Raw genomic sequence first — 23,090 nt, forward strand, 5'->3', positions numbered from 1 at the left:
TCACTTGTGGGGGGTTTCTACTGTTTAGGCACATCAGGGGCTCTGCAAATGCAACCTGATGCCCGCAGACCATTCTATCAAAGTCTGCATTCCAAAACGATGCTCCTTCCCTTCCGAGCTCTGTCATGCGCCTAAACAGTGGTCCCCCCATATATGGGGTATCAACTTACTCAGGACAAATTGCACAACAACATTCATGGTCCAATTTCTCCTGTTACCCTTGTGAAAGTAAAAATTTGGGGGTGAAAAGATCATTTTTGTGGAAATATGATTTTTTATTTTCACAGCTCTACGTTATAAACTTCTGTGAAGCATTTGGGGGTTCATAGTGCTCACCACACATCTAGATAAGCTCCTTGGGGGGGTCTAGTTTCCAAAATGGGGTCACTTGAGGGGGGTTTCTACTGTTTAGGTACATCAGGGGCTCTGCAAACGCAACATGACGCCCACAGACCATTCCATCAAAGTCTGCATTTTAAAACATCACTACTTCCCGTCTGAGCCCCGCTGTGTGCCCAAACATTGGTCCCTCCCATATATGGGGTATCGTTGAACTCAGGACAAACTGGACAACAACTTTTGGGGTCCAAATTCTCCTGTTACCCTTGTGAAAGTAAAAAATTACGGGCTAAAAATCATTTTTTGAGGAAAAAAAAAGATTTTTTTTATTTTCACGGCTCTACGCTATAAACTTCTGTGAAGCACTTGGAGGTTCAAAGTGCACACCACACATCTAGATAAGTTTCTTAAGGGGTCTAGTTTCCAAAATGGTGTCACTTGTGGGGGGTTTCCACTGTTTAGGCACATCAGGGGCTCTCCAAACGCAACATGGCGTCCGATCTCAATTCCATCCAATTCTGCATTGAAAAAGTCAAACGGCACTCCTTCTCTTCCAAGCTCTGCCGTACGCCCAACAGTGGTTTACCCCCACATATGGGGTATCGGTATACTCAGAACAAATTGCACAACATCTTTGGTGGTCTAATTTCTCCTGTTACCATTGTGAAAATACAAATTTTGGACGAAAAGATCATTTTTGTGAAAAAAAAAAAGGATTTTTTATTTTCACGGCTCTACGTTATAAACTTCTGTGAAGCACTTGTGGGTTCAAAGTGCTCACCACACATCTAGATAAGTTCCTTAAGGGGGGTCTAGTTTCCAAAATGGTGTCACTTGTTGGGGGTTTCCACTGTTTAGGCACACCAGGGGCTCTCTAAACACAACATGGCGTCCAATCTCAATTCCAGCCAATTCTGCATTGAAAAAGTCACAAACAGCACTCCTTCTCTTCCAAGCTCTGCTGTGCACCCAAACAGTGGTTTACCCCCACATATGGAGTATCAGCGTATTCAGGAAAAATTGCACAATAAATTTTGTGGTTCATTTTATTTTTTTACACTTGTGAAAATAAAAAAAAATGGTTCTGGAGTAAAATGTTTGTTAAAAAAAGAAGTTAAATGTTAATTTTTTCCTTCCACATTGCTTCACTTCCTGTGAAGCACGTAAAGGGTTAATATAATTCTAGAACGTGGTTTTGAGCACCTTGAGGGGTTTAATTTTTAGAATGGTGTCACTTTTGGGTATTTTCAGTCATGAACACCCCTCAAAGTGACTTTAAATGTGAGATGGTCCCAAAAAAAGGGTTTTGTAAATCTTGTTGTAAAAATGAGAAATCGCTGGTCAACTTTTAACCCTTATTTCCTAACAAAAAAAAATTTGTTTCCAAAATTGTGTTGATGTAAAGTAGACAAGTGGGAAATGTTATTTATTAACTATTTTGTGTGACATATCTCTCTGATTTAAGGGCATAAAATTTCAAAGTTTGAAAATTGCTAAATTTTAAAGATTTTGCCATATTTCCGGTTTTTTTTCATAAATAAACGCAAGTAATATCGATGACATTTTACCACTAACACGAAGTACAATATGTCGCGAAAAATCAATCTCAGAATCAGTGGGATCCGTTAAAGCGTTCCAGAGTTATAACCTAATAAAGGGAAAGTGGTCAGAATTGTAAAAATTGGCTTGATCATTAAGTACCAAATTGGCTCTGTCACTAAGCGGTTAAAACTAATTTTTCAATTGTGTGTCATTAAAAATTTTGCATCATTTCCCTTCTAATAACCTCCGTGTTGTACTGTCTATTGCTGGCTGACAAATGGTTTAACTGAGTATTTGATAGTGAGCTCATTTTGACTAAAGGTACCTTCACACGAAACGACATCGCTAGCGATCCGTGACGTTGCAGCGTCCTGGCTAGCGATATCGTTTCGTTTGACACGCAGCAGTGATCAGGATCCTGCTGTGATGTCGCTGGTCGCTGAATAAAGTCCAGAACTTTATTTGGTCGTCCGATCGCTGTGTATCGTTGTGTTTGAAAGCAAAAGCAACGATACCAGCGATGTTTTACACTGGTAACCAGGGTAAACATCGGGTTACCAAGCGCAGGGCCGCGCTTAGTAACCCGATGTTTACCCTGGTTACCAGCGTAAAAGTAAAAAAAACAAACAGTACATGCTCACCTGCGCGTCCCCCAGCGTCTGCTTCCTGACACTGAGCGCCGGCCCTAAAGTGAAAGTGAAAGCACAGCGGTGACGTCACCGCTCTGCTGTTAGGGCTGGAGCTCAGTCAGTGTCAGGAAGCAGACGCCGGGGGACGCGCAGGTGAGCATGTACTGTTTTTTTTTTTTTTACTTTCACGCTGGTAACCAGGGTAAACATCGGGTTACTAAGCGCGGCCCTGCGCTTAGCAACCCGATGTTTACCCTGGTTACTCGGGGACCTCGGCATCGTTGGTCGCTGGAGAGCGGTCTGTGTGACAGCTCTCCAGCGATCAAACAGCGACGCTGCAGCGATCGGCATCGTTGTCGCTATCGCTGCAGCGTCGCTTCGTGTGAAGGTACCTTAACTCTATTATCTGACCTTTTTTATCTCCTCTTAGCTGATTTGTCACCACAGACCACATCAAAGTTGAATGTGTATGGATACAAAGAGCCTGTAAATTTCTAAATTTTAATCAAACTATATTACAAAAATGATTTCTGGCCCCCAAAACATGCATTCAAGTAAAAAAGAAAAAAAAAAAGTCCTCAGAGGCAAACAAACCCTTTTACTATTTTACATGTGTATGAGAATCAATATTTTTAATTTCGGACTTTGTAGAAATAGATTCTGAATATCGTCAGGTTTATCTTACTACATACATAATTTTGCTTTTGAGTGCTCTACATCTTTTGCCTGAATATGTCATTGTCCACTATAATTTTGTAAAATACAAATTATGCACATTTAGACTATTTAGTGGAAATTAGACGAGGAAATTACAAGGATGTAGTAGTAGTATTCATGGGAAATTACACATGAATCAAAGCTTGAAATGTACGTAAGCTGTTAAAAAAAAAAATCCCCAATGTGTGTTGCTCTACATTTCAAGTCAAGTAATGTGACAGAACTGGTTGCGTAAATGCTTCCTTACATGTAAGTGCATGTGAGTCCAGGTACCGGAAACCAGTATAACACCAGAAGAGACGAAATGCCACTGCATACAGCCTAAATGAGGGACCACAGACGAGATCCGGCTTGGACCCTGTTTGCATAATACAATGTGTAAAGCGAGGCTGATTAGCTTCTTTTCTGCTCTTTTGTGTTTCCTGACATTAGGTAAGTGATATTTTTCTTTCTATTTGCACAGTGGTAACCAAGAATACAGGAAATTTGAAGGGATTTTTGGAATAATTTTTTGCTAAAAAAGTGCAATTCCACAATTATTTTTTGGGTTTTCTATTTACCATGTTGACTTACCAAGGCAATATGATTCTCCAGTCCAGGTCAGTACAATTCTGAAGATACCAAACATGTATAGTTTTTTTTTTATTTAGGTGGAGTATATATATATATATATTGCTTTTGTTGCCATATTCCGAGACGTTTTAAATTTTAAGGATATGAGGCTGCGTGAGGGCTTTTTTTTTTTTTTGCCCCTGACCAGACTGTTTTACGAATATCATTTTTGACTAGATATGATTTTTGGAAAGCCTCTTATTGCATTTAATTGCAATGTCGCAGGGGCCCAAAAAATGAAATTCTGACATTTCTATTTTATTTCGTGCTATGCTGTTTATTGATTAGATTAATTTATTTTATATTTTTTTGATAATTTGACTTTTCTGAACGCAGTGATACCAAATATGTGTATTTTTTTCAGAATTGTTTTATTTTTATTGTGACAAAAAGGGGTTGATTTGAACTTTTGTATTTTTTCCTCACTTTTTACTGTACAGTGTATTTGTTAGTCCCCTTAGGGGACCTGAGGTTGTGATTATCTAGTCGCTTGTACTATACATAACAGCGCATCAGCTAAAAGCTGACTTTCACAAGAGTATCATGATGACAGGCACAGGGATGCATGCCGACGTTCTTTTGGAATGATGTGCCTTCTGTCGGCGAGTGTTAAATGCCTCTGTTGGAGATTGGCAGCAAAGGCAGGGACACGACATATGACATAACTGTATATCATATGTTGTGAAGGGGTTAAAATTCAATTTCTCAGTCCAAGCCTTCAGCTTATATAAATCTATGTAACATTAAATTATCCTCTACAGTGTTGATTACCTTGCAGAGTTTAGTATTATCTGGAAATATTGAAATTCTACTCTGTATGTCCTCTACAAGGTCAATAATAGATATGTTCAATAGAAGAGTGCCCACTGCTGACCCCTGTGGTACCCCACTGTTAACTGTGAAGCCGAGTATATTCCATTAAAAAAACACCCTTTGTTTCCTATCACTAAGTTAGCTGTTAAGCCAGTTACACATATTTTCCACAAGTCCCATTACTTTCAGATTATGTACCAACTTTTGTATGTCACCGTATCAACTGCCTTTGAAAAGTCCATAAAAGCAACATCCACTGCGTTTCTCTGGTCCACTCAGGAACTTACCTCTTCATAGAAGCTGATCAGATTAGGTTGACAGGACTGATCCCTCATAAAACAATGTTGATGATGGGTCAGGCAGGAGGATATTCTTATTGAGATACTTCGATATAGCATGTCTTAGGAAACCCACAAGGATATTACCAACAGCAGAGGTCGAGATTTTGTCCTCTTTGTCAATACTGGCACCACACTTGCTATGCTCCAGTCCTGTGTAACATACCCTGCTATTATTGAATCTTTGAACATTTAGGCGTGCAAAATATTTCTTTGAGTTTCCTAAGTGTTGCACACTGGTCTGTGAGCATTTCATCTTCAACTTGCTTAACTGTTCATAATAACAGTAATTTTGACCAGGGGTACCCAAACTTTTACATGCCACTGTAGGCATTAGTGATGAGCGAATATACTCGCTACTCGAGATTTCTCGAGCACGCTCAGGGGTCCTCCGAGTATTTCTTAGTGCTTGGAGATTTTGTTTTTATTGCCGCAGCTGAATGATTTACATCTGTTAGCCAGCATAAGTAGATGTGGGGGTTGCCTGGTTGCTAGGGAATCCCCACATGTACTTATGCTGGCTAACAGATGTAAATCATTCAGCTGCGGCAATAAAAACTAAATTTCCGAGCACTAAAAAATACTCGGAGGACCCCCGAGCATGCTCGAGAAATCTCGAGTAACGAGTATATTCGCTCATCACTAGTAGGCATCTATCCTACTTTGTCAAAACACTACCTGAGTCAAGATTTTGCTAAGTATACTACAGACACTGTCAGGTTGGTACTGTTATTCATACTTATGGGCTTATGACAGGTCACTGAACCTTCAGTGACCTGCCTCCTATTTTACATAATGCATATAATATACCGTATTTTTCAGACTATAAGACGCACTGGACCATAAGATGCACCTAGGTTTTAGAGGAGGAAATTAGGGGAAAAAAAACTGAAGCAAAAAATGTGGTCAATTCTGTACTTAAGATCACCTATCCTGGTAAATATGGTCCCCTCATCCCTATCCTGGTATGCATGGCCCCATCCTTATTCTGGTATGCATGGATCCATCCTTACTCTGGTATGATTGATTGGCCCCATCCCGTTCCTGGTATGATTGATTGGCCCCATCCAGTTCCTGGTATGATTGATTGGCCCCATCCCCTTGCTGGTATGATTGGCCCCATCCCAGTCCTGGTATCCATGGCTCCATCGGAAAAGATTTAAAAACAAACCTTAACTCTTACCTTCCTCCTCTCCCTCACAGTGTCCTGCTCTGGTGCCTGCTGCTGCTTAATGCTTGTAAGCAGCGCATGGCAGGGACATCATGCGCTGCTCACAAGTGGAGCACAGCAGCTGGAATACTCACCGGGTGTTCATCAGAGATCGTGGTGAGTATCCATTCCTCTTCAGTAGTGCGCACTGTCAGCCGCCTGCTTCCTGCTGGGGCCGGTGGTCAAGTGTGCCAATACTAAGAGAAATGAATATTCAAGTACTTGGGGCTGTCTTAGAACACCTCTTCCTAGGAATGATAATTTGAGTGGCCATTATGCAATGTTTTTAGGAGTCCTACCTTGATATTTCTGTAGGAGCCTGAGATCATTGACAGTAGGCCCAGCTGTGTGTTATTTTGAATGATGTCACCAGAAACCTTTGAATAAATTTCAAAGACCTTATTCCAAAGTCTTTTAATTGGTGGACAATTCCACCAGATGTGGAGCATGCTACCCTCAGATGCCTCGCATCTCCAGCAGAGGTAAGATACCAGTGGATATATCTTATGAATGTGGGCTGGACATCTGTACCACCTACTGAAAAAGTTTCTTTCCTGAGCCCTACAAGCCAAAGGGAGCCTGTGTGCACAAAAGCAAGATTTTTTCCATTGCTCAAAACAAAACCCTAGCCCAATCTCCCGTTCCCAATCCAAGGTAAACGATGACTTATTCTCAGCTCTCTGTGACATAAGAATTGAGTATACTTGTGGGACTGAGTGTGCAGGGCTCGTATCTTGCATCATCAATGATTCCAGCGGCGTCAGATCTGTCTCATTTAAAGGAGCCGGGTGGAGGGACTACACGAAGGAATGTAGTTGCAAAAATGCAAACTATGAGATGTGGAGATCTGGAAATTCCTCCCTCAGTTCCGCCAGTGACCGCTGTGTCTCAAACGTCCTAGAGATGTGCATTACTCAGAGTTTAGGTGTGTTGGACCATACCAAAAGTGACCCTCCTCCAATACCCGGGGGAAACTCGGGATTGTCAAAAAACTGGGTCATGGGACTGGGGCTGTTTGAGAAACTCCGTGCCAAAATAGAGGAGTCCCATATTTTAAATAGATTACGTGTCAGAAAAGGTAGGGAGTTGGTCCAGTTACGATGTGTCTTAGGGGTCCAAAGTAGCGAAGTCAGTGCCAGTGGTGAAAGAGACCTTTCTATCGAGACCCAGTTTTTCCTTCCTGATCATGAAACCAGTTCAAGGCCCATATCACTATGGCTGCCCAATGGTAGTTTCTCATGTTCGGCATGCCCATACCACCCTCTGATTTGGGTTTGCTAAGCAGTGAGCGAGCAAGTCAAGGTCTCTTCAGTCCCCATATGAACTTACTACAGACTGTGTCTAGATGCTTAAAAAATTTACCTGTGAGTATCACCAGGACTGCCTGGGACAGGTACAACAGTCTTGGGAGAATATCCATTTTGATGACATTTATTCTACCAAACCAAGATCAACTGTAATACGTGTTAAGAGGGGCAAGTTGGCCTGATATAATTGGGAAGTCTCTGATGTCAACTGTACCCCCAGATATTGCATTGATGTGGAACACCACCAAAAGGGAAATGAGTTTTGTAGCACCACCCTCTCCCGACCCAGCACCGTAATATTAAGTATCTTAGACATAGATGGATTGATTTTAAAGGTACTTACCCTGCTATACCTATCAAACTCCCTCATGACCACGGGTAGTGAAAGTCTCAGGTTCATGATATACAGCAATAAGTCATCTGCATATAAGGAGAGTTTATGTACTCTAGGCCCAACCTGTATACCAGTAATATTGGGGTTGTTTCCAAGGGCTACCGCTAGGTGCTCCATCACTATAATATACAGCAGCAGTAACAGCGGGTAGCCCTATCTCGTTGCATTTGATATCTTAAAAAAGAATCTGAAAATACATCATTACATTTTACTTTAGCTGTGTGGCTATGATATAGAGCCATTATCTTCTCCTGCAGGTTAGGTCCCATATTGATCAGACGGAGTGCACTATAGGGAAAGGACCATATAACCTGCTCAAATGCCTTTTTAACATCGACTAATAGAATATATGTGGATGACTTTGTCTTTTTACTGTGGGACATACAGTAACTAGGAGTGTCTTAATAGTATTGTCCCTCGCCTCTCTCCGCGGGACAAATCCTACCTGGTCAGTATGAATTAAGTATGGTAGATAGGTGGCCAATCTCATTGCTATTATTTTGGAGTATAATTTTACATCTAGGTTGATTAGTGAGATTGGCCCGTAACTGGGGCATAATTTAGGGTCCTTCCCGGCTTTAGGAATGAGAGAAATTTGAGCCTCCAGTGTCTGGTTAGGAAATGGGTGCGCCAAGGAAAGCTTCTTAAACACTTTGGTCAAGAAGGGTGTTAATTGGGGGGCTAGTAATTTGTAAAATTTGGCTGTTTAGCAGTCTGGGCCAGAACTTTTATTAGTTGGAGATGCAGCGCCCCAGAGTCCTGGTCGTTGCAGTACTGATGCTCCGCCGCTAAGGGGGGCTATGGTACGTCTGATGGCACTGAAGGAGTTCACTTAACCAGGTATCACAGACACCAATACACTTCACAGTCTGGCCTCCAGGGGGAGCTAAGGGCACTATGTATTAGGCCACTCCTCACAGTCTGGTAAAACTGGGGGTTGGATAGGAAGTTAGGAAGAAAGCTGACTGGGTTGGAACCAGGCAACATCTTGTGGCAGAGGGTGTTGCAGGGGAAGATTCATGGGGGTCCTTGTCAGGGGTGGGATCCTGACAGAGACCTAGTGAACAGAGAGAACGTTACGGGACCGTGCCTGCACCTGATCGCGGCGGTACCCTAAGAAAGGACAAGAAGCGAGGTTTATTGTGCTGAGTGAGAAACGAGATCAACGCAACAAGGAGAAACACCAGTAGGAGTCGTGCTGTAAGACGAGGCAACATCCTACTGAGGCACGCAGCCGGTGGCCGGAACGCCGAGGAAGTATAGAGCTCCAGGCCTAACTTCAAACCTACGGCAGGACAGTCAGTTATAGGTGGGCTGTCTCACCCAAATCACCTAAGAAGACATAGGGGGCAACAACAGGAGAGGGGCGACACTAGGGTCCAGGAAGAGCTCCGAGCCTACCCGTCATACGGGTGCGTCCTAGCCATTTCATCTGGGGGACGAAGAAGAACATCATAATCGAGTTGTGAGGGAACTTCAGAAACAGACACAACAGTTGTGGGGACTATCCCGTAAGCACAGCAGGGGAGGACCACAACACACAAGCGCTAGAAGGTAGGCACAGATTTCCACCTGCAAAGGGAACTCTGGAGGTGCCATCGGACCGGCCGGACTTGCGCAGCCCGGTTATCCGTATTCCGGACTGAGGATCCTGAAGCCTTCAGTAAAGAGGTAAAGAGACTGCACCCTGGTGTCCTCGTTATTTACTGCGACCTGCACCGCACCATAACATCACCACCCACACCTTTCATTGGGCGCCCCTCAGCAGGGTCACGGACCGGGTCTAGCCACCGTGACAACCCCAGGAGAGAGACTCAGAGGCCCGGTACCGGGTACCCCTCGGCCCTGCAGCAGTGGGGGGCGCTACAGAGACATTTTGATTGCTTGCGTAAGCTCCTCCAAACTAAAAGGCAAATCCAGGGTCTCCCTGAGGTCCGCCGATAACAAGGGATGGGAAGTCTCTCTGATATATTGATCTATTTTCATTTGCTCACATGTGGGGGATATGTCTGCATAGTGGCACGTGATGTTATAGAGCGCTTCATAATAGTCCCTGAACGACTTAGCAATCTGGCCTGATCCATTCACCTCTACCCCTCTGGTATTGCGAATAGAGGGTATATAGGTATTGGGGCTCCTTGGGTGAATACTTCTAGCCAATGGGCCCCCGCACTTGTCAGCAAACTAATAACAGAAACACTGCAACCTTTCCCTGTATTTGGTAAAACCTTGATCTACTATTTTTTTCAAGTCCTTTCTTGCCTTTTTTAACTTAGTAAGGCCGGGTTCACACTGCGTTAGCAGCAGCCCATTCAGCACATACGCTAACGGGCTGCTGTTAATGCAAGTGCCGACGTTTACATCGCGCTAGCGCAGATAGAGCATCTGCTAGCTCTATCTGCGCTAGCAGTGACGGACCCGGAAACGCTGCAGCCCGCGTCTCAGGGTCCGTCACTCAATGATGGCACATCCCTAGCGCACGCCCATTGTGGGCATGCGCTAGCGATGCATCCGACATTGCAGTCAATGGCGGCCGTAACGGACTACGTTACACCGCGTTTATGCCGCGGTGTAACGTAGTCCGTCTAACGGACGCCATTAACGCAATGTGAACCCAGCCTAAGGGTTGCACTACCTAGATCATGTTTATGTTCCTGTTCCAGGGTGTGCATCTGCGCAAGCAGCTCCTTCATGTGGGCAGTCTTCTCCCTTTTAAAGGGAACCTGTCAACCCCGAAATCAAAGGTGAGCTAAGACAACCGGCATTAGGGGCTTATCTACAGCATTCTGTAATACTGTAGATAAGCCACTGATGTAACCTGAAAGATGAGAAAAAGAGGTTAGATTATACTCACCTGGGAGGGCGGTCCGATCGGATGGGCATCCGGTCCGGGGCCTCCCATCTTCTTACGATGACGTCCTCTTCTTGTCTTCAGGCTGCGGCTTCGGCGCAGGCATACTTTGTCTGCCCTGTTGAGGGCAGAGCAAAGTACTGCAGTGCGCAGGCGCCGGGCCTCTCTGACCTTTCCCAATGCCTGCGCACTGCATTACTTATTTGCCGATTTTGCTAATTTTCCAACCTACCGAATGGAGAGAATGTTTATCGTCGGTACACTTCAACTGGGAGTGACATAATCTTAAACAACAATCCAGAAAATCACATTGTATGATTTTTACATAATTAATTTACATTTTGCTGTATGACATAAGTATTTAATACAATAGAAAAGCAGAACTTAATATTTGGTACAGAAACCTTAGTTTCCAATTGCAGAGGTCAGTTGTTTCCTCTAGTTCTTGACCAAGTTTGCACACACTGCAGCAGAACGAAGAAGGAAGATTGACAGTCATCTTGTGTTTCTTCCATTTTCCAACAATTGTGCCATCAGTTGTCTTCTCACCAAGCTGCTTGCCTATTGGCCTGTAGACCATCCCAGCCTTGTGCAAGTCTGCAGTTTTGTTCCTGGTGTCCTTAGATAGCTCTTTGAGGTTGGAATGTGATTATACAGTTAACAAGGTCAGACAGGTGCAATTAATACAGGTAATGAGTGCAAAGTAAGAGGGCTTCTTAAAGAAAAACTAACAGGTCTGTGAGAGCCAGAATTCTTGCTGGTTAATAGGGGATCAAATACTTATTTCATGCAATAAAATGCAATACAATTATTTAAAAATCATACAATGTGATTTTCTGTTTTTTATTTTTAGATTCTGCCTCTCACAGTTGAAGTGTACCTATAATCAGGGCCGTATTTGCCACTAGGCACTTGAGGGCACATGCCTAGGGCAGGGACAATGCAGGGGGCGGCACCTGAGCAAGGTTTGTTGTTGTTTTTTTTTTCCTGGGTCACCTCCCGACCGACCAACCCCCCGCCCCCCACGCACCCCCTCGCGCCCTCCCCCCGGCCAACCGCCCGCCTCCCACCCGCCCTCCTTGAAGACGATACTCACCTTGCTCCAGCGATGCCTGGTCTCGGCGTACACAGCTCGTCCTGAATGAGCGGTCACGTGGTACATACAGGGGGGAATATGAGCCATGCATACAGGAGGGGGGAATATGAGCCATGCATACAGGAAGGGGGAATATGAGCCATGCATACAGGGAGGTATATGAGCCATGCATTCAGGGGGGGAATATGAGCTATGCATACAGGGGGGGAATATGAGCCATGCATTCAGGGGGGAATATGAGCCTTGCATACAGGAGGGGAATATGAGCCATGCATTCAGGGGGGGAATATGAGCCATGCATTCAGGGGGGAATATGAGCCATGCATACAGGGGGGAATATGAGCCATGCATACAGGGGGGAATATGAGCCATGCATACAGGGGGGGAATATGAGCCATGCATTCAGGGGGGGAATATGAGCCATGCATTCAGGGGGGGAATATGAGCCATGCATTCAGGGGGGGAATATGATCCATGCATTCAGGGGGGAATATGAGCCATGCATACAGGGGGGGGGAATATGAGCCATGCATTCGGGGGGGAATATGAGCCATGCATACAGGGGGAAAATATGAGCCATGCATACAGGAGGGGGGTCATTATACAGTATTGAGCATCATGTGGGATCATTATACAGTATGGAGAACTGTGTGTGGCCGTTATACAGTATTGAGCATCGTGTGGCCGTTATACAGTATGGAGCATCATGTGTGGCCAATGGCCATTATACAGTATGGAGCATCATGTGTGGTCATTATACAGTATGGAGCATCATGTGTGGCCATTATACAGTATTGAGCATCATGTGGAATCATTATACAGTATGGAGAACTGTGTGTGGCCGTTATACAGTATGTAGCCCTATGTGTGGCCATTATACAGTATGGAGCATCATGTGTGGCCAATGGCCATTACACAGTATGGAGCACTATGTGTGGCCATTATACAGTATGGAGCACTGTGTGGCCATTATACAGTATGGAGCATCATGTGTGGCCATTATACACTATGGAGCATCATGTGTGGCCATTATACAGTATGGAGCATCATGTGTGGCCATTATACAGTATGGAGCACTGTGTGGCCACTATACAGAATGGAGAACTGTGTGTGGCCATTATACAGTATGGAGCATCATGTGTGGCCATTATACAGTATGGAGCATCATGTGTGGCCATTATACAGTATGGAGCACTGTGTGGCCATATTTGTTTTGTTTATAATTATTGTATATAAAACAGTGTGATCAGCAGTGCTAAATGGCTGTGGTTGGGACGTGGATATGGGTGTGACTAGTTGTGAAATGGGTGTGGTCAGAGGCATGGCCTAAAATTTGCTGCGGCACACCTACTTCCCTTCTTCAAAAGTTGGGAGGTATGGTACCGCATTTGCCAGATCATGGCAAGTTCCGCAAATCCCATAGGGAATGAATGAGGCCGAACGCAGTGTTGCCGTAAGTGATCCGTTACGCGGCAGATGCAGAAAAACTGCCGGATCTGCTGCAAAAGGCGACTTTCACATCAGCGATTCTTGCCAAAGTCACTGCCGATAGTGTCATACTCACCAAAGGGGGAGGCAGCACTAAAAGTGCCTAGGGCAGCAGAAACTCTAAATACGGCCCTGCCTATAATAAAAATTACAGACCTCTCCATTCTTTGTAGGTGGGAAAACTTGCAAAATTGGCAGTGTGTCAAATACTTATTTTCCCCACTGTATGTGGAAAAATCGCGCCAAAATGAGTGGAATGCCATTAAGAGAGTTCTTCGATATTTGGAAGATACTAAAGACATAAATTTAAGGATATCTGCAACAGGAGATTTAAAACTCACAGGCTATGTGGATGCAGACTGGGCCAGTGGCTTACATGATCGTAAGGGTATGTGCACATGTTCAGGTTTTTTCGCGTTTTTTTCGCCATAAAAACGCTATAAAAACTCATAAAAAACGCATACATTATGCATCCTATCATTTAGAATGCATTCTGCATGTTTTGTGCACATGATGCATTTTTTTCCGCGAAAAAAACGCATCGCGGTAAAAAAAGCAGCATGTTCATTAATTTTGCGGATTTTCTGCGTTTTTCCCGCTATTCTATGCATTTGAAAAAAAACGCGTAAAAAGCGCATGAAAAAACGCACGCGGATTTCTGGCAGAAATGTCCGGTTTTTGTCAGGAGAATTTCTGCAAGAAATCCTGACGTGTGCACATACCCAAAATCGGCAAGCAGCTATTTGTTCAAGCTTGGAGAAAGTTCAGTTTCTTGGTCTAGCAGAAAATAGGTGTCTGCAGCTTTGTCATCTACAGAAACAGAGGAGGTGTCAGCCCACATCATGCGGCTCTGCTGACTAGTCAGGCCTTAGGTCTGCTTCTGACACATGCTGGGTCTTATCTAATTTTCTGAAAAGAAACTGTCTCTGTCCTTTCACTTTATCCCCTATCACTCTGGGCTAGTCCCAAACATTAAACCTAAGGGTACCGTCACACAGTGGCATTTTTATCTCTACGACGGCACGATTCGTGACGTTCTAGCGATATCGTTACGATCTCGCAGTGTCTGACACGCTACTGCGATCAGGCACCCAGCTGAGAATCGTACGTCGTAGCACATCGTTTGAAACTTTCTTTCGTCGCTGGATCTCCCGCTGTCATCGCTGGATCGTTGTGTGTGACAGCGATCCAGCGATGCGTTCGCTGGTAACCAGGGTAAACATCGGGTAACTAAGCGCAGGGCCGCGCTTAGTAACCCGATGTTTACCGTGGTTACCAGCGTAAAAGTAAAAAAAAACAAACCGTACATACTCACCATCTGATGTCCGTCAGGTCCCTTGCCGTCTGCTTTCCACTCTGACTGTCTGCCGGCCGGAAAGTGAGAGCAGATCACAGCGGTGACGTCGCCGCTGCGCTCTGCTCTCACTGTACGGCCGGATCACAGTCAGAGCAGGAAGCAGACGGCAAGGGACCTGACGGGCATCAGATGGTGAGTATGTACGTTTTTTTTTTTTTTACTTTTACGCTGGTAACCACGGTAAACATCGGGTTACTAAGCGCGGCCCTGCGCTTAGTAACCCGATGTTTACCCTGGTTACCCGGGGACTTCGGCATCGCTCCAGCGCCGTGATTGCAACGTGTGACCGCAGTCTACGACGCTGGAGCGATAATCATACGACGCTGCGACGTCACGAATCGTGCCGTCGTATCGATGTAAATGGTACTGTGTGACGGTACCCTAACTCTCCGTCTATTGCCGGGCAGAACACAACACTATCACTAATAACGCATGTCACAATACACATTACATATTACAACAATACATGTGTTTTCAAGGGAAAATGTGAGCAGTATGTCCATCTCCTTACATATTGCAGAAAGATTACTGAATATAACTTATAAAACTCTTCAGGGAGATTGTCTGAGCCGGGTGCTTTTTCATGTTGAATTCATTGAAGAGCTATCTCCAATTCCTCTATGGTAATATCTTTTTCTAAGCTATCTGTTGCACTATAATAATCACAGTAATAATTTTTATTTTCATAGCGCCAACATATTTTGCTTCACTTTAAAATTTTAAAGAGGACTTGTACAGACAATAAAGATATTACAGAATAACACACAACTCAGATAACATAAGGAGTGAGGGCCCTGCTTGCAAGCTTACAATCTATGGGGAAATAAGGAGACAGGAAAGGTAATTGGTAAAATGTGCTTATTGTTACCATCCACCTTTTGTGTCTGCCCTATTTCCTGATTGATTGTAAGCTTGCGAGCAGGGCCCTCACTCCTCTTTGTATCTGTTGATTTATGTGATTATTGTTATTCTGTAATGTCTGTACAAGTCCCCTCTAAAATGTAAAGTGCTGCGGAATATTTGGCGCTACAGAAATGAAATTATTATTATATTGTACAATACAGCCATAATATAGATGAGAGCTGAGGGAGATGACCCTCCAACAAGTATTGGGCTATTCCCGACTCCTGACCATGAGATTTATGTGAATATGGGGAGTTATAATATCTACAGTGTATAATTCCTGCATAATTAAGGTGTCATTATTCAGCACCGCTCCGGATTCAGATATTAGCAGTAGCCAGAGACATTTTATGATCATTTAATGATTGCTGATCCTATTGTTTCTATTAATTTCAGATGGCGAAATGACTTGCGTAGCTTCCACGTCCTCTACATTTGTTTTTGCAGTTCTTGTGTTATTTTCCTCATCTTTGTTTTCCTTTGACAAATCTCTTTACTATACAATCTCCTTATCTAAGTCCTTTTTATACTTATTTGTATCTTCCTTAGCCTGTAAAATCCTAAAATGCTTTCCCTGTCCTTATGCTTTATAGTGGCTGCAAAGTCTCCTGACCCGCTAGACCATGTGATATAATAGTTTTAAGGCTTTGTGGAAAAGCCTACGATGCCACACCTGACATCATGTGAGCCAAATCTCTGATTGATAAAATCTTCAGCAAAGTATAAAATGGTACAACGCTATTTTTGTGCGATCCTTTCAAATTGAATCGCAAATTGTTCTAATTCACCAGGAACTACAAATTTTATGAAATTTGACTCAGTCAATTTTCAGCAGATCGATTCAATTGTCCACTCATACCGTTGGCTTCGTAGTAGAACTTTTCATTAATTCTGCAACCATACTGAATCCTCTTGTCCATATACAGCATAATATTATAAATGCAATATATGGAAATGTAATTTGATGTCTCTGATTTACTTCTTTTGCGTTTTTAGCATCTCTACATCCTGTTGAGGATGAGGACTGCATTCTTAATTGTGATGGGAAAAACAGCACATTTAAGGATTCAGCATTATCAAAGGCTGAAGAAAATAATTCTGAGGACTGGAGACAAATCATGTTACAAAGAAGAATCTGTCTGAATTTTGGCCGCTGACATCAAATCATTCTGTTCAAAATTTCTGTACTGCCCAGTAGGTGAACCTCTTGTCCTCTTAATAGGCTGAGTGTCAATAGCAGAATAGCAATTATATTCTTCTTCTTTTTTATAGCTCTTGCCTGTTTGAAACAATAGGAGTGATCAACCATAATATAGGATGACACTATGGTTAACATTGAGGCCCCAATTATTCAAGCACTTAACAGTTTTTGCTTTTGGCATTGTTATCCCAGTTTAGGATAACACAGACAGCTTTTTGAAAAGTGGGTATAGCTTAATGAAAAGGGGCATAGGTCATCATAATTTACGCCAACAAAGTGACAGAAATGTTCTCCAGTCCATAACTGGAATGCATTTCTTGTGGTGGCCCAGGACAGCTTAAAGATGCATGAAATTTGTGCACCAGTTCTGGTGCACGTTATTGAATTTAGTGCTTCTTACTCCAGTGCTATCTTCATTTTGAGTGGTGTACAAAGCCCAAGTATTGATGAATTGAGAACTAATTGTTCACTGCTGGCTTTCAGCTTGATGGCTTTGTAGGACTTCCCTAGAGGGTGCAGCTCTGTTTACACCAGCATATTCTTACTTCATCAAAAAACAATTCTGGAGCACTTTGTGTTACACCATTCCCCTATTATTTTTCCTGGAAATGAATAAATTCCATTACGAATTAAACATGTGTCTACATGACTCTATCCAATCAATTCTGACAGTGACTGGCTATGTAGGGAGACACCCTATACACAATGAACTGATTCTAAAACTAGATATGTTAAGAGAGCTGATGTGTCAAATCAAGCTCTGAGCAATTATTGCTAAAAGTTTTTACGTTTCCAACAGACCACTTTCATAGTGGAAAAAAGTGATGGTCTGAAATGATAGCGATGACCACTTGTCACATGTATCTATCATATCTCAAAAGATAATTTTCACTAGATTGTCATCAAGTATAATATGAGTTTGGAGACAATAAGTGAGTGGCGATTAAAATCTGAGATAATGCGTAAAGGCATCTAACCCCTTAATGACTGATAACTAGTGTTGAGCATTCCGATACTGCAAGTATCGGGTATCGGCCGATACTTGCTGTATCGGAATTTCCGATACCGAGATCCGATACTTTTGTGGTATCGGGTATCGGGTATCGCAACAACATTAATGTAATAATGTGTAAAAAAGAGAATTAAAATAAAAAATATCGCTATACTCACCTGTCCGACGCAGCCGGGACCTCAGCGAGGGAACCGGCAGCGTTGTTTGTTTAAATTTCGCGCTTTTACTTGGTTACGTGAAGTCCCGGCTTGTGATTGGTCAGGGCGGCCATGTTGCCGGGACGCGGACCAATCACAGCAAGCCGTGACGAAATTACGTCACGGCTTGCTGTGATTGGTCCGCGTCCCGGCAACATGGCCGCCATTAACCAATCACAAGCCGGGACGTCACGGGAGGCTGGACATGCGCGTATTTTGAAAAGCGCGCGTGTCCAGCCTCCAGTGACGTCCCGGCAACATGGCCGCCATTAACCAATCACAAGCCGGGACGTCACGGGAGGCTGGACATGCGCGTATTTTGAAAAGCGCGCGTGTCCAGCCTCCAGTGACGTCCCGGCAACATGGCCGCCATTAACCAATCACAAGCCGTGACGTCACGGGAGGCTGGACATGCGCGTATTTTGAAAAGCGCGCGTGTCCAGCCTCCAGTGATGTCCCGGCAACATGGCCGCCATTAACCAATCACAAGCCGGGACGTCACTGGAGGCTGGACACGCGCGCTTTTCAAAATACGCGCATGTCCAGCCTCCCGTGACGTCACGGCTTGTGATTGGTTAATGGCGGCCATGTTGCCGGGACGCGGACAAATCACAGCAAGCCGTGACGTAATTTCGTCACGGCTTGCTGTGATTGGTCCGCGTCCCGGCAACATGGCCGCCCTGACCAATCACAAGCCGGGACTTCACGTAACCAAGTAAAAGCGCGAAATTTAAACAAACAACACTGCCGGTTCCCTCGCTGAGGTCCCGGCTGCGTCGGACAGGTGAGTATAGCGATATTTTTTATTTTAATTCTTTATTTTACACATTAATATGGTTCCCAGGGCCTGAAGGAGAGTTTCCTCTCCTTCAGACCCTGGGAACCATCAGGAATACCGTCCGATACTTGAGTCCCATTGACTTGTATTGGTATCGGGTATCGGTATCGGATTGGATCCGATACTTTGCCGGTATCGGCCGATACTTTCCGATACCGATACTTTCAAGTATCGGACGGTATCGCTCAACACTACTGATAACGTATATTTGCGTAAACGACCGTGTCACTGTCTTTGATCCGGGCTCACACGCTGAGTCCGCATCTTTCCCTGTAATTAATGGCTGATTTAGTCAGCTACCAAGTGCCTCTAACAGCCAAGGATGAATCCAAGATCCACCCGAGGCCTTTAACAAGTTAAATGCTGCTGTCAATCACTGACAGGAAGCGTGTCATCGATTTCACCCATCGGCGCTTCCGTCATGTGATCGCTGGGCGCTGATGATTTGTCATGGCAGCTGGGGATCTGCTGAAGTGAAGACCCCAGTGCCTGTCATTACGATATTCCTGCTGAAGCACTGCTATGTATACAGTTGTCCTCAAAAGTTTACATACCCCTGCAGAATTTTTGCTTTCTTGGTCTTTTTTCAGAGAATATGAATGATAACACCAAAACTATTTCTCCACTAATGGCTATTGGTTGGGTGAAGCCATTTATTGTCAAACTCCTGTTTTCTCTTTTTAAATCATAATGACAACCCAAAACGTCCAAATGACCCTGATCAAAAGTTCACATACCCCATTTCTTAATACCATGTATTGCCCCCTCTAATATCAGTGACAGCTTGAAGTCTTTTGTGGTAGTTGTGGACGAGATTCTTTATTTTCTCAGATGGTAAAGCTGCCCACTCTTCTTGGCATAATGCCTCCGACTCCTGTAAATTCCTGAGCTGTCTAGCATGAACTGCATACCTGAGATCTCCCCAGAGTGGCTCAATGATATTGAAGTCAGAAGACTGAGATGGCCATTCCAGAACCTTCACTTTGTTTTAATGTAGCCAATGACACATCGACTTGGCCTTATGTTTTGGATCGTTGTCATGTTGGAATGTACATCCCATGCACAGCTTCCATGCTGATGATTGCAAATTTGCCTCAAGTATTTGCTGATAATGTGCTACATTCATCTTTCCTTCATCTTTGACCAAGTTTCCTGTGCCTTTGTAGCTCACACATCCCCAAAAGCATCAGAGATCCACCTCCATGCTTTACAGTAGGAATGATTTACCTTTCATCATAGATCTTGTTGACCTCTCTCCATATGTAACATTAATGGTTGTGGCCAAAAAGTTCAATTTTGGCCTCATCACTCCAAATTACCTTGTTCCAGAAGTTTTGAGGCTTCTCTCTGTGCTGTTTTGCTTATTGTAGGCAAGATACTTTGTGGCATTTGCGCACTAATGGCTTTCTTCTGGCGACTCAACCATGCAGCATTATTGTGCATCTTGAAAAAGCCACACTGCTAGTTTTCAGGGAGTCCTGTATTTCAGCTGATGTTATTTGTGGGTTTTTCTTTGCATCCCGAACAATTTTCCTGGCAATTGTGGATGATATTTTTGTTCGTCTACCTGACCGTGGTTTTGTTTTTACAGAGCCCCTGATTTTCTATTTGTTAATTACAGTTTGAAAGCTGCTGACTGGCATTATCAATTCTTTGGATATCTTTTTGTATCCCTTTCCTGTTTTATACAGTTCAACTACCTTTTCCAGTAGATCCGCTGACAATTCTTTTGCTTTCCCCATGACTCACAATCCAGAAACGTCAGTGGCTGGATGAAAGATGCAAGAGTCTGTTACAGCTTTTATGCACACACAATGATTACAAGCAAACAGGTCACAGGTGAGGATGTTACCTTTAGTAGCTATTCAAACCCATTTGTGTCAACTTCTGTGCATGTTATTAGGCTAAAATCACAAGGGAATGTGAACTTTTGATCAGGGTCATTTGGATGTTTTGGGTTTTCATTATCAGTTAAAAAGAGAAAACACAGTAGTTTGACAATAAATGGCTTCACCCAAACACTAACCATGAAGTGGAGAAAAAGTTTCGGCTTCATCATTAATATTCTGCAAAGTTTTGAGCACAACTGTAGCACTGGCAATCAGACGATCGAAGCTTCAAGTCTCCTAGAGGGACTATTAAATACAGTAAAAAAAAAAAAAGCAGAGTGTAGAGACAGATAATCCAAGCTGCTTTAGGTCTAGTGTGAAGTATTCACAATCAATGATGGTTTCGGAAACCATGACATCTGCTGGTGTGCCACTCTGTTTTATGAAGACCAAAGTCAGTGCAGGCGTCTACCAGGAGACTAGAGCACTTCATGATTCCCTCTGCTGACAAGCTTTTTGGAGATGGAAGTTTAATTCTCTAGCAGGACTTGGCAACTGTCCACACTGCCAAAAGTACCAATATCTGGTTTAAAAACAACAGTATCCTTATACTAATAATAATTTTTATTTATATAGCGCCAACATATTTCGCAGCACTTTACAATTAAGCGGGGACATGTACAGACAAACTCAATACAAGTTAAGACAATTTAAACAGTGACATTAGGGGTGAGGTCCCTGCTCGCAAGCTTACAATCTACAAGGAAATGGGGGGGACACAATAGGTTAAAAGTGCTTGTTATTTCAGGTCTGGTGATTATAATAAATAGGGATTTTCATATAAAGCTGCATGATCCGGTCATCAGCCCGTGTGTTTAAGTGCAATAGTCAAGTATCAAGTGCAGTTATCATGTGCATGGAGGGTGTGGAGACAGATGAATAGTAGGGTGCAGATTTAGAATAATATTTGGAAGGAGGGAACAGGGCAAAGTTAGTTTACTGAGTAGTTGATGTGGTAGGCTTGTTTGAAGAGATGGGTTTTTAGAGCGCGCTTGAATAGGTCGAGGCTAGGTATCAGTCTGATCGTCTGGGGAAGTGCATTCCAGAGAGCTGGCGCAGCACGAGAGAAGTCTTGGAGACGGAGGTGCGAGGTTGGATTACGAAGGATGTTAGCCTTAGGTCATTTGTAGAACGGAGGGCACGTGTAGGGCGATAGACAGAGATGAGAGAGGAGATATAAGACGATGCAGAACTGTGGAGGGCTTTGTGGGTGAGAGAGATGAGTTTATACTGGACCCTGTAGCGATGTAATAATTATAGGGGATAACTCAGGAGACTCTTTGCGTGGAACAAGACAACTACAGGACACAGTTTTATAAGTGGTAAAGTCTATATTATCACACGGTGATTCAAACAGGTGCAGAGAGAAACTCAAGTCCACAACACTTGGTGTAAATATTAAACGCAGCTTAGCAGTCTATAGGAAACTTCAGAGCAAAATGCAATCAAGCAGAAAGTCTATGAAGCACAGTTATTTTTGTGGATACTTGATGCGAATAAATCCTTGTTGTAGTCCAGACACAGATAGATATGCTTATAGGCAGTTCAAATCATATCCTAGCTCAACCAGGGAGGCCTGGTTAATAGTCTCAGGTTAATGCAAAGCAGCAGCAGCTTACATGTCCAGCAAATGCAGGTGGAAGTAAACACGAGCAGCAGATGAAGGAGGATTACTGGAAACTTGTGTATGCAGCAGGAACTCAGAGCACAGTAGCAGGATCACCACACAGGTTCAGAGGAGCAGGTGTATAGCCAGGGAGTAATCAGAGGTCAGGAGCTGGATGCAAGGCAGAATACTCTAGCACAGACTGAAGGCTGGGGTGGAGTTTTATAGCAGGAAGACACAGTGCACATGAGACCAAAGACGCCATCTTGGAAAAGGGCAGTAATGCACAAAAGGTAAAAAATGTTCAGAGTCCTGACATTACTCCCTCCTTAGAAGTGGCCTCAGGACCAGGGCCGGACTGGCCATTGGGCACTTCTGGCAAATGCCAGAAGGGCCGGTCCCTCTAATGGGCCGCTCAGTCACCTGCCTCTTCAGCGTGCACGTCAGGCAGCATTAGCTTGCTGTGCACACAGAATTATGCTGCACTGATGAAAACAGCAGGACCAGGGGGGACGCGGCTCTGTGCTGTTCTGTGCCGCCCCCTCCCTTGGCCCTGCTGATTTCAATTCTGCTGCGTGATCATGTACACAAGTAGGGGGCGCTGTGCAGGTCCCTGTGCAGAAGTTTTAGGCCTCCCGGCACTGTACTGTACCATAGAGTTGTACAAGTGCCGGCCATCCCAGGATTGCAGGCACACATGATGGGAGGGTGGACATCACCTGCAAGCCACCGGGATGAGAGGAGCTTCTGT

General features: G+C 43.9%; 1 protein-coding gene across 2 annotated transcripts in view; it reads left to right on the top strand.

Moving 5' to 3' along the window:
- The first annotated feature begins 3,417 nt into the window (after nucleotides 1-3,417).
- Nucleotides 3,418-23,090, top strand: part of IL18R1 (interleukin 18 receptor 1) — a 140,276-nt gene continuing 120,603 nt past the window's right edge. For both annotated transcript variants that reach the window (XM_077296652.1, XM_077296654.1), the window contains exon 1: nucleotides 3,418-3,659. In XM_077296652.1, coding sequence (XP_077152767.1) covers nucleotides 3,602-3,659 — 58 coding nt within the window. In that variant the 5' untranslated portion in view covers nucleotides 3,418-3,601. The remainder of the gene's footprint in view (nucleotides 3,660-23,090) is intronic.

Source organism: Ranitomeya variabilis, chromosome 3 (genome assembly GCF_051348905.1).
Source record: "Ranitomeya variabilis isolate aRanVar5 chromosome 3, aRanVar5.hap1, whole genome shotgun sequence".
NCBI lineage: Eukaryota > Metazoa > Chordata > Amphibia > Anura > Dendrobatidae > Ranitomeya > Ranitomeya variabilis.